The sequence below is a fragment of the Littorina saxatilis genome, linkage group LG5 (assembly GCF_037325665.1).
Source record: "Littorina saxatilis isolate snail1 linkage group LG5, US_GU_Lsax_2.0, whole genome shotgun sequence".
NCBI lineage: Eukaryota > Metazoa > Mollusca > Gastropoda > Littorinimorpha > Littorinidae > Littorina > Littorina saxatilis.
The window spans coordinates 23,725,315-23,738,196 of NC_090249.1; the positions used below are offsets into that span (position 1 = coordinate 23,725,315).

At 42.9% G+C, this 12,882-nt stretch overlaps 1 protein-coding gene across 1 annotated transcript; it reads right to left on the reverse strand.

Moving 5' to 3' along the window:
* Positions 1-5,417: 5,417 nt before the first annotated feature.
* Positions 5,418-9,189, reverse strand: LOC138965847 (shematrin-like protein 2). Its single transcript, XM_070337944.1, has 5 exons — positions 8,978-9,189; positions 8,439-8,554; positions 7,694-8,064; positions 7,041-7,245; positions 5,418-6,065 (listed from the first exon to the last, which is right to left on the reverse strand). The coding sequence occupies exons 1-5, from the start codon at positions 9,183-9,185 to the stop codon at positions 5,943-5,945; spliced, it is 1,023 nt and encodes a 340-aa protein (XP_070194045.1). The 5' UTR covers positions 9,186-9,189; the 3' UTR covers positions 5,418-5,942.
* Positions 9,190-12,882: the final 3,693 nt, after the last annotated feature.

Here is a 12,882-nt window from a genome sequence, read left to right on the forward strand (position 1 = left end):
CTACCCGAGCTAAATGAGAAAGAAGCTTTACGTATTATAATTGGCGGTGTGTGGAGAACTAGTCATGGTAAGATTTACAAAGAAAGCGGATTTTGTAGTCTAAAGGAACGCCGAAGACAACATAAATTGATTTTATATTATAAAATGTTTCATGGTAAATGTCCCCTATATTTAGTTGACCTTTTGCCACCACTAGTTTCATCCTTAAATCCTTATCACAAAAGACAACCACTTGAAAGATTTGTACCAGCTCACAGGACAGAAATCTTCCGAACATCCTTCGTTCCTTCGACTACAATTTTATGGAATGATCTGCCTGAACCACAAACTCAATTAGCGAGTTTAAGCATTATTTACAAAGTCCTCATCATTATGTGCCAGTTTATTATTATTTTGGAAAAAGACAGGTGGAAATACAACACAGCAGAATGCGTTTAAACACGAGTAACCTTAAAGGCACAGTAAGCCTCCCGTAAACCATCACAGAGCTCCCCGAGCGTCTACATACTGTACAAGCATACTTCCATTTGAACGCTCACCGAACGGGAACATCCTGGCTGCTTTCTGTCGAGCGTGAGACATTTTCAAAGAATTTATTTTCGTGGACTTGCTCCTCTACAACAATGGCGCCTCGTTTTGGTGCTGGACGGCTGTTATGAATATTCAATACCGGAAATCACGCCCGGGCAGTAAGCCTCCCGTAAACCATCAGGCTTTTACACACAGTACAAACACCCTTCCATTTGAACGCTTACCAAACGGGAACATCCTAGGTGCCCTACGTAAAGAGCGAGCAATTTTTAAAGAATTACTTTTGCAGATTGTCTCGAACACTTTTTGGACCCATCCTGAACTCAGGTCAAAAATGAGTTACTTCCCTTCGGGTCTCATTCTATCGATGTAAACTGGCGATAGCCGTGGATCGATGATTATCAACATGTTTTTGGACCGTGGTGCGTTTTTGCGCTAGACCTAACTTTTAAAATCTGAATAATAAATTGACAGCTTGTTACACAAACATTCTTTAATCATAAAAGAATTCTTTTTCATCAAGACAAGATCAGTACAATTCGAAGTTGTGAAAGTTTGAAAAAAGAAAAGCCCGGAAGCAAGGTCACGCAAGGGTCGTAGCAGACGACGGTTTATGTATATCGCCGTTCCTCTCAACAGTCAAAAGCCATCGCTAGAGTTCTTGTGAACCACAGCCGTTTGTTTCGTGCACAAAAACGTGCTATTGTAGATAAGCCCACATCGAGTCGCATTCAAATGACTAACTGACGACTACATTGTGAAAAAGGGAAACTGGATCACACGGGTTCACCATGGCTCAGGGGTAAGATAAACCACGCAAAAATAAATTCTTTGAAAATTGTTCGCTCTTTACGGAGGGCACCTAGGATGTTCTCAATCGGTGAGTGTTTAAATGAAAGGGTGTTTGTACTTCAGACCAACGAAAGTTGGTGGAAATTTGATAGATAGTTGGTGGAAAGGTGGTGGAAAGTCGGTGGAAAGACTGCCATGTGCATGTGAAGAATACTCGGAATACTACACTCTCCGTACAAATGCAGGCTGAACCTGGCTAGTCACAACTGGCGACAAACAACAAGTCAACTCACCGCTACACCACGACGGGCCAGCTGATCAATACTGGTGAAGGGTCCGAGTCCCTGGATCTGGAAAGTGTTGGACCCGCCCTGCAGAGTGACGGTGGCGATCACCCCGAAGTCAGGCGCAATGCTGTGTCCTCCCCTCATGTGACCCATCCCTCCCAGCATGTTCATGGATCCTCCAAAGCCGTGTCCGGGCTCCGCCACCCATACCGAAGCCTCCCATCATACCGCCAGAAGAGTGGGAGGAGAGGGGTCTGTGTTAGGGAGAGAGATGTAGAGGTGACATGCCGAGTCTCAGTGATTATTAAAAATAATGGTCGAAGTTAGCGGGTCATGAAAAATGCGAGCTTCAGCGAGCTTTTTCATGACCGCGAACTGAGACCATTATTTTTAAAGCCATATGTACTCGATGACTATACACGCTAATTGCTTTACCAACAGCTGGAGACATGCTAAATTAAGTTCCCTGCAAAATATTGTGGTCTAGGACCCCTTCAATGTTGAGATATGTTAATTTTCATTTTGATCTGGATCGTCCTATTTATAGATTTGGCAACACATGCGCTGTTGACGCAAGGGAGAGAACTCCGTGTCGTTGTTGACATCCTCACTTTTTCAGAGGCTAGAACAAGCCGAAATGCACGTATATGGTCCGCGCATGACGACATATTGTCATTATATGGTCTTATGGTGCGTTTGACATCGATTGTGGGCAAACTATACTTTGTAAACACGGGAGTAAGTTAGTAGGCCTTTAATACTCACTGAGACGAGGTATGTAACCTCTTTATTCCTCCTTTCTTCAGTTATTCAAAGAAAAGAGGAGTTTTTGTGCGAAAGTTTGATCGAATCCGATTCACTCAACCAGTCTACCTGCGCAGGCGATTGAATAATGCGCGGTTGTATAGTTCAGGGAAAATCATTCAATTCTGTCAACACTTCTTGTCAGTTTCCCTGTTTTGGACTAAAATCAAGTACACAGTTATGTTGTTTTTCTGCTGTGGCGGTAAAGGCAGATAGTGTGTGTTCTGTTCATGTTTTGGTATCGCTCAGGAAATGTTCTTTCTTCGAATGGGACCAGCAGACGAACTTTTGCACCCGTGTTCCAACGTTAAAAACTGTAGGAAGTTCAGTTTTCTGGGGCAAAATAATGTATGAAACCTCTGTATGTTCTTTAAATTGATGAGATGTGTGCACTTGGTTGTGTGTGATCTGTTTATAAAATGAAATATTGTCGAAAACTAACCGTCGGATTGCAGTCTTTTGTCCAAGCACAGGCGGAAGGTATCGTTCACTGGACCACTACTTTCATAGATAATATGCCAGAGACCAACTGTGTATCATGTCCCACCTCCCCCCCCCCCCTGTAAATCGGTGATTGCATAGTGAATTATTTTAAATGGTGAATAAGTAGTTTTTTGACCAGTTTGTTGCCCTTCATGTCCAGAGGTAACAAAAGCATGAAGGGCGTCAAAGACTTATTACCATAGTCCACGATTTACATTGCGTTCATGCCGCGAATGCAAACTTTTCAATGTTAAAAAGTAACATATAGTATACATGTTTTGGAAACAACATCAAAAATTAAAAGGTGGCTGAACTGCATTGATGAAAATGGTTTGAACTTACTTCTTCGCTTCTCACGCAATATTTTCCTAAAGTGTATATAATCGAGAGTTCATTCTTTCCTAAAATTGCTAAGACTCACTAATATGAAGGGTTATTAAGCTTATGTTTTTGTCCCCCGATAATCTATGGTTAGCAGACATTTTCTATCTCACAACCCATCCTGTGAGCACAGAGCAAGCGAGAATTCACTCTTTCCTGTAATCTATGGTTAGCACACTGTTTTTATCGCACAACTCACGCTGTTAGAACGGCGCCCTGGTCTTCCACGAGGCACTGGCCAAGGGTGTTGGGGAGCCCGGGCTCCGCAGACTCCGTGAAGACCAGCAGCCTCTCGAAAGGCGTCACAGCCGCGGGCAGCAGGATCTCAATGGTGGCCTCCAGTTGTTCCGCGTGACTGCCCCCCATACCGCCCTGCAGACCGTGTCCTCCTAGACCTCCTAGGTAGCCCATGCCACCGCCATAGCCCAGGGCTCCTCCGCCATACAGACCACCCAAACCGCCCATCATGCCCCCGTGCATACCGCCCTGGTCAGAGAAAAAAAATAATTCTGTAATCGCACTATGCATTTATTAAGACTACTGATTTGTTTGTGAGGACGAATTTGACTAGCGCAATCGCTGGTCACTCTGTCATGAATGCAAAGCAGTTAAGTTAATTATGTCAAATTATTCCACGATTACCAAACAACTATTCGGGTAAAGCCGTCAAAGAAAGTGTCAACCGGCAAATCTGATCGGATAAGGATTGTGTTTCCCGTATTAATTTACAGATTTCAATCGGCAATTTGTTTCGATGTAAGTTATGTAGGTAGCACTTTTTCTCTCTTGTCCTGACCTTAGTAATCTAATCTGATCTAATCTAATCTAATCTATTCTAATCTAATCTATTCTAATCTAATCTAATCTAATCTGATCTAATCTAATCCAATCTATTCTATTCTAATCTAATCTAATCTGATCTAATCTAATCTAATCTAATCTATTCTAATCTAATCTAATCTAATCTGATATCTATAAGCATGGATGTAAGTGTCTCTGTCTGACTTTGGTCGACAAAACTTGGAGGTGACAAGAGGTGAAAACATGATATTTTGCATGCACACTGCAAAGCAGCCACAGATGTCCATCTGGGTTTTAGTTTGTGGATTCAATGTTTTCTCTCTTAGATTATGAAATTCCCTTTTTTTTTTAATACCAAGCAATATTACAACAAAGTCTGTACAGCTTCCGCTGCTAATTTGTAGCATGTACTTAATGACAGTGACATTGAGGCTTCTGATTTTTGCTCTTGTCAGCAGAATAACTGAATGATGATTATTTGGAGAGAAAAAAACACATAAAGTACAGGAAAGTTCTAGAAGACAATTGAGGTAACTCTTGCTTTATTATCAATGGAAGGAAGGTAACGGTTGCTATGCTAGCATGCTTTATTATTCTCAATGGGTGTAAAGTGATGAAGTTGCATTTTCTGCTCAATTATTATATCTGTATCTTTTTCAAGGAAGAGAGGTAATGCGCATGCCCTCGACAACTATGAAGGGTCTAAACAAGAGACGAGAAAAAAAAGAATATTGCTCACAGTGTTCGCGTCCTGTACAGTAGACCTGATGACAATGCGCATGCCCTCGACAACTATGAAGGGTCTAAACAAGAGACGAGAATTAAAAAAAGTATTGCTCAGTGTTCGCGTCCTGTACAGATGTTTATTTTCATTTTTTTGCTAAATGTCTTTGAAATTTGATTTCATTCAATTTTTGGATCAACAAATAAATCCAGCTATCCTTTAAGCTTTCAAGCTGAAATACAATCCCATTGGCCGGAATAGGTTACAGAATGTTTGAACACAATGTCAATCAATTTGATTGAATAGCACGGTCGTCACAGTGCTTCCTCAACTTTTTTTTAAAGCAGAATTTGACGTCATCCAAAACGTTTATAATTTTCTTTTTTAAAGGTGGGAATCTTATCAGGAAGAATTCCGGTGTAACGCTTCCTGAAAATCTGCCCAGTAGCTCTCTACACATACGTACATACACACTCAGAGACATACACACAGACACAGACATAGACAAAGACACAGACATACACACAAACAGACAGACAGATACTCACACACAGACACAGACACAGACACAGACACACACACACCACTTACGAAAGGCAAACACAAAACAGAGCTTTTATAATAACCGGACAAAAACTTTATTTCATGATCTTTAAAGCACATCAATACAATCAGACACTTGCTTGTTGCAACAACAAGATTCGTATTCAGAAAGTGATCACAAAATAGGTTCTTTGAAATTGGGACATTATTTCTCTCCACCCAGCAAACAAAAATAATCAGCATAACAGTATCAAGATTTGTCATGAAAAGTCATCAAAATCGAACAATCAGGATGATATGTGCACCTATATGTTTAACTTTCTTCCCTCAACATAAGTGTGGATGTCTGTACGCATGTGCGTGCGTGCGTGCGTGCGTGCGTTAGTGTGTATGTGTGTGTGTGTGTGTGTGTGTGTGTGTGTGAAGGGGAGCGTAGTTTACTTATTTAAAATTCAGTCAGGTGACCTGTCGCTTGCAATTTGCGTGCATTTACTTAGTTTTTACTCAAAGCTGGCTAACATTGAAAGCCTGTTTAAAGTTAACGTCGTGTAGTTCACAATTAACAAGCTCAACGATGGAAAATAGTTGCTGAGGTTCTATGGACCAGGCTGAAGGACGGGGGCTTCCACGCTGTATCCCAGCTGGCCGCAGAACAAAACCTGGAACGTTTTTCCGGCGCACATGGGTCCGTTCATTCCGATCACCACATCCTCGCACAGCTGAAAGCACACAACACATCACATATATTAAGAATGAATTGGCGACCAACAACTTTGATCGTCGAGTACACCGTGATCTCAAGGGTAGCTATATACCCTGTGTACCGACCACCCAAAGGGATCGAACAATAGTGGTCACTATAGACAGGTGGTCGCTATGGAAAGGTGAGTTTGATCTTTTTACAGCACGCCCTCGTCTGTGAACCTTTACGGTGGTCTTAACGGGAAGTTGGTTGTGACCTAGAGGTGGTCGCCAAGGCAGGTTTGACTATCGCTGCGCATGCTAAATTAAAGAGATCTTACAGAAAGTCTAGCTAAGGCCAACAAAAAAAAATTGTCTGTTTCTGGTAACATGGCTAAAAAAAATAGGGTCGGTAGGTAGGGATTTTTTTATAACTTTTAAAAAAAAATTTTTTTTACCCCAAATGTAGACCAATAAAACTAACTTTAAAAATCGCGCAAAGAGACTGGATTCACTATACATAGAGACAAGACACTCAACACATTTACAAATCGTCAGCGGACTTTCGTTTTCACACGTTTTTGTTGTTCATTTTCTCACCCTGTCCTTTACCACCAAAAAATAAATAAGAATTTTTGAGTTTGGAAAAAAAAGTTTAGGGTCGGCGCCGAAATTTAGGGTCGGTCGGGTGACCAGAAACAGACAAATTTTTTTTTTGTGCCTAATATTAAAGCTGAAGATTTTAAGCAAGTAGTATAGCGTATTAAACTCTCCTTCAAAACAGTAAAAACGAAGATGTCGACCAGGTCAGTTGTCCCCTCCTCCTTCTCCTTTCCCTTCCACTATTACCCCACCGATACACACAAACCAGGTTTGCACTTCGATTCCATCATCAGGCATCGAGGCAAGAGATCTGGTATGTTTTGAACCCACTATGTACGGTCGCCCGAACTATTCCATCCAACTCCTTCTTCCCTCACACCCACATTCCGTCAAGCAAACACTGTTCTTACCGCGATACCACGGCCAGCCAGATCCGACAGCATGGTGAAGTCTCCGAGGCCAGAGATCTGGTAGGTGTTGGGGCCGCTCTGAACAGTCAGCGTGGAGATGACACCGAACTGAGACTCGGCGCCGTTGGCAGGGCTCATCATGTTGTGACCAGCGTAGCCAAACCCGTGCATGTTGTTCATCCCCATACCCTGGTTCATAGGAGCCCTGGCGAGGGAAAGATTAATTAGTAATTGCAGAAGTGCATTAAACTAGAAGTAGATCATATACCTCATATCCATATCGTATCCAGCTTGGTAAGAGTGTTCTTTTTTTTTAATATTTGGTCATATATATGTGAAACACACACACACACATTGACCAACAATGGTTAAAATAAAAGATCTGTACTTACCAAGACGACAGGGGACAACACGTGTAACGCAGAAACAGTAGAACTGTGTTGGATTTAAAAGCATGCGAACAACAAACCTCAAATCCGCAGTCGGTATAGCCTGTCCTGAACTGGGCGAAGTCGACTACTCGAAGTATACTTCGCGAAGCTTTCTGCACGAAGCTATAACACTACATTTCTGTATAAGGACTTCGCGCAGACTTCGCGAAGTCGACTTCGGGCTCAATTTAAGACGGGCTTTACACTTTTCTTCATCCTCACCCAGTCAGAATGGAGCCGAGGGACTCAGGAGTGCAGGTGTCGGGGTTGGCAGCAGAAGTGAAGACGAGGAGCACCTGAAGGGGGGCAGGGAGAACACCCACGGACACCTCCAAGTTCAGGTCCAGCTTGGCGGACTGCATGGAACCTCCGCCAATACCACCTTGGCCGCCGTAGCCGCCATAGCCGCCCAAACCGCCGTAGCCGCCGCCCAAACCGCCGTAGCCGCCGCCTAAACCGCCGTAGTCGCCCAAACCTCCATATCCACCTAAACCGCCGTATCCACCCAAACCGCCTCCCAAACCGCCATATCCACCCAAACCACCAGCATATCCACCCAGACCGCCGTGCATGCCGCCAATTCCGGATCCCATCTGAAAAGAAGAGACATTGTAAAGATGTGCAAATCTAAAAAACGAAGTGTTTGTTTTGTGCACTTAAAAGATCGCTGGGTCGATATATCTGTGGACGTAACGTTCTGTTTTGTAAATCATTTAATGTTCCAACAACATACCTGTCTTGTTTTGTTATTTTTTTTTTTTTTAAATGTTTAAAGATGTGGTGAAGCACGGTTATTGTAAACTGGTTCGTGCGTGCGTGTGTGCATGCGTGCGTAGGTGCGTGCGTAGGTGCGTGTGTGAGTGTGCATGCGTGCGTGTGTGCGTGCGTGCGTGCGTATGTGTGTGTGTGTGAATGAAGTGTGTCTCATTATAATCGTTTTAAAAAATGTATTCTGACAGTTACTCACAAGGAGGTTGTTCATCCCATTGTTCATATTATTCTCTGTAATCGTAGCCACAAGTCCGTCGATCCTCCTAGATGTTGCGTCCACTCGTCGTGTTACAGCGGACAGCTGGCTGGGGTCTGAGAACAGGTAAATGCATAGGTAGGTAGGCTGGCAGGTAGATAGGTAGGTAGGTATGAAAGTAGGTCGGTTCACGAATAAAACGGATAGCTGAGTTATGTAAAGACGGATGGATGGATAGATTGCTGACTGGATGGGCGGAGAGAGAGAGAGAACGAGAGGGAGAGATAGAGGTGGGGGTGTGGAAGGGGGGGGGGGGGCGGGCGGTGGGACGGAGAGTGAGAGAGAGAGAGAGTCGAAGACTAAAGTCACTTGAGATATGAAGGACGATTTCTTTGCAATTATCTGTACACACACTCACTAACTCACTCACTGAGTCACTCACACACACACACACACACACACACACACACACACACACACACACACACACACACACACACACACACACACACATACACACATTCACCGGCTCCACCTACCCAGAGCCATTGGCATGTTCATGTTGCCCTGAGCGCCACCGCTGAATCTCGCCCCCACCATGTTGTTTCCCATCATGCCTCCAATGCCTCCCACACCGCCTCCAAACAGTCCCATCAGGCCTGGGGCGAAGGGTGACAAGGGAACACCGGAAGTGGAAGCCAACAGCACCAGAACCACGATTGCGTGGCTGACCTTTCCGTTCGCCATTGTGCCGGCTAAAATAGTAACAGAAACATGAAAATGTTTAGATTATTTTGTAAATGTGTTGAGGAATACTCATGGTGAAAACGCGCGCGCACACACGCGCACACACACACACAAACACACACACACATACACGCACACACACATACACGCACACACACACACACACAGACAGACAGACAGACAGACACACACACACACACACACAAACACAAACACAAACACACAAACACAAAGAGCAAAACAAACAGACGGCAAAACCAGACGGTGTTAGTCACCTGATGAGCTAAATAGGATTTGTAACCATGTCACCACACATCTGGGATACCATAAACTGTGTTTGACTGTGAAGTTATTTAGATGTTAAAAGCTATTTACATAAAAAAACAATGTTGCAAATGTTTCTCCAGAGTGACGTTAAAGGCATAGAAAGCTGATGACTATTCACGCTAATTGCTTTACCCACAGCTGGAGACATGCTAAATTAAGTTCCCTGCAAGATATTGTGGTCTAGGACCCCTTAAATGTTGAGATATTTGAATTTTTATTTTGATCTAGATCGTCCTATTTATAGATTTGCCAACAGAGGTAACGTTGACGCAAGGGAAATAACTCCGCGTCTTTGTTGACATCCTCACTTTTTCAGAGGCTAGAACAAGCTGTAATGCATGTATATGGTCCGCGCATTGCGACATATCGTCATTATATGGCCTTATGATGCATTTGACATCGATTGTGGGCAAACTACACATCGTAAACACGGGAGCGAGTTAGTAAGCCTTTAAACAAACGACTTTGTCATCACTTTCACGAGTTTCCAAGCATGGTAACAAAACAAAACAAAAACAAACAACAAAAAACACCAGTGTTAACATACGTCCAAAAAAAATCAGTGAATGGGTTTGAGGTTCAGCTGAAACGTGGAATGTCAACGTTAAAGCCAAGCACGCTGTTCGTTTGATATATGGAACCATCACGGATTTGAGTTTGTGTTTCCAATGACAACGACTCTCAAAGACCTAATCAATATTTATAATTACAGCGAGGACTTATGGTCAATTTGCAACTAAGCTGTGTAATCACAAATTGCACAACGGAAAGTCTTGAAAGTGAAACACTAAAATCAAAAGGCACATGCTAAAACGTTACTGACCTCGCAAATATGATGGCAGCTCTGTGCATTTTTAGACTGGAAGAAAAGTGACGCAACGTTTACGTTTAACGTCACATACAAATATGACGTGATCGCTTGAACTTCTGACACGAACTGGGGCTCTGAATTGCATTCTAAAAATGACGTTCACAAAATGGCTCCCAAAATTGATTGTGCGTACTTTTGCACTACGAAAATGATGACAAAAGCGGTGTTTGGTGGCTTGTTGCCAGACCAGCACTTTTCGTTGGTCCTCGGTGAGGATATCGCCTTCTGTTATATTGTTATCAAACTCGGCCTTGCGGCATCGGTCGATAAAGATGAAATAGAAGACGATATGCTCCCCCTCGGACGGACACCAAAAAAAGCTGGTCTTTCAACAAGCCACTAAACATCTTATATTATCATCATTGGACGCTATGTTTGGTTAATCTTTGCAGACTGTAAATTCTCCATTCATTCTATTCAGTGGGTTTATTTTCCGCCTTCCTTTTCCGTTACGAATGCACTATATTGTCCGCCGTTTTAGTTTACTATGGTAGGCTTATCTCTAAGAGCACATTTATAAGTTAAACTTGTGTTTCTCTACAGCTTTGTAAATAAAAAAACCGAGAATAAAACACTGTTAAAACCAACTCCAAGCGCTGAAAAGTCGATTAAGAAAACTTGGGACACTGACGCAGAAGATTTTGCGCCAGTGACGCTTTTCACCAATTAACATTGAATTAAATAATTAGCACAGTGCCGGGAATGTTCAATTTTATCACCGCAAATGGGTCTAAAGTTCAGCACGGCTAAGGTCCTTTATGTAACATATAGGCCTATGTGTGTACATGTATGCATAATTACATGACGTCACAGTACCACGTGACACGTTGGCATTGTGTACTCCAACATGGCTGCAGGCTACAATAAACCTGGACGAACTCCCATCAAATCCATTTGTATCCTTGGATGCATGGACTGTGTGCGATCTATCTAACCAAGAGATATAACATGGTGTCAGAACTGGGGGTTGGAGTCACTTTTGGATGCCTACGAGGTTCAGCTACGCTTCAGTTTGCCGTCAAAACGCAACTGTAGTGGGCGCGAAAAAGAACTTTCCCGAAAAAGTACCGGCAGCGGACTAAGGGAAATAACTCGTGGAACACGTGAAACAAAATGTCCGACCACGAAGGCGAAGCACAGCCGGCGGCGGAGCACAACCGTGCTGGTGGTACTGAGAGGAGACCAAACAGATTTTCATCCAGTATTCCTCCACCTTCCAAGCTTGTGCTGTCGTCCAGTGGTATGCAGACCAAATGGAAACGCTTCAAGAGAGCATGGACCAACTACGAAGTAGCAACAAGATTGTCGGACGAGACAAAGGAGTACAGGTGTGCTGTTTTCATGACTTGTATCGGCGAAGAAGCCAATGAACTGTTTGATGGTTTCTCATTCACTAACACTGAAAGAAAGAATGACATTGACACTGTTATCAAAAAGTTTGATGATTTCTTTGTTGGTGAAACAAATGAGGTGTATGAGGCTTATGTGTTCAACAATAGGGTCCAAGAAACAGCAGAAAGCATTGACACATACATTGCTGCCCTCAGACAACTTGCAAAAACATGCAATTTTGAAAACCAAGAAGACAGAATGATCCGTGATAGGATAGTCGTAGGGGTGAAGGATGATGATGTCAGACAGAAATTGCTTGAAGTGAAAGGCCTAACTTTGCAGCAGTGTGTTGACACATGTAGGGCGCATGAAAGTTCAAGAGCCAAAGCACACATCATGACCAAAACAGAGGACCAAAAGGTACACAAGATCAAAAAGTCAAAGCATCATTCTCACTCTCAGAAATACAAAGACAAGAAAACTACTCAAAGTAGTACTACTTCTAGCAATGACAGAGTAGTGTGCACCAGATGTGCTAGAAAGCATGACAAAGGGAAATGCCCAGCGTATGGCATGAAATGTTTGAAATGTTCAAAACTCAATCACTTTGCAGCCTGCTGTAGGAGCAGTAAGAAAAATGTACATGTCATGCATGAAGATGACACAGATTCATACACAAGCTCAGAGTCAGAATCAGAGTCAGAAAGCAACATACACATAGTGCAAAGACAGGACACTGAGACAGAAGAGCAAGAAATATTTGTTGATGCACTAGAAATCAGTTCAGACACAGAAAATGATGATGTTTATGTTGACGCAGTGGAATATTTGACCAGTGTAGAGGACAATCAGTTGTTCGTCACAGTAGATGTAGAAAACATCACAGTCAAATTCAAAATTGACACTGGTGCACAGGGAAATGTGCTCCCACTGCACACATACAACAGTCTTCACAACAAGCCCTCTCTGAACAAAACCAAAACTAGATTGACCAGTTTCACAGGGGGTAATCTCAGTGTTAAAGGCACATGTACACTGAATGTGATGGGTGAAGAGTTAAAGTTTTATGTGGTAGACACAAATCAACCAGCGCTGATAGGTCTTGCATCATCAAGAATACTGAGACTCATACAGATCTGCAGCGTAGACGCAGACACAGTTGACAAA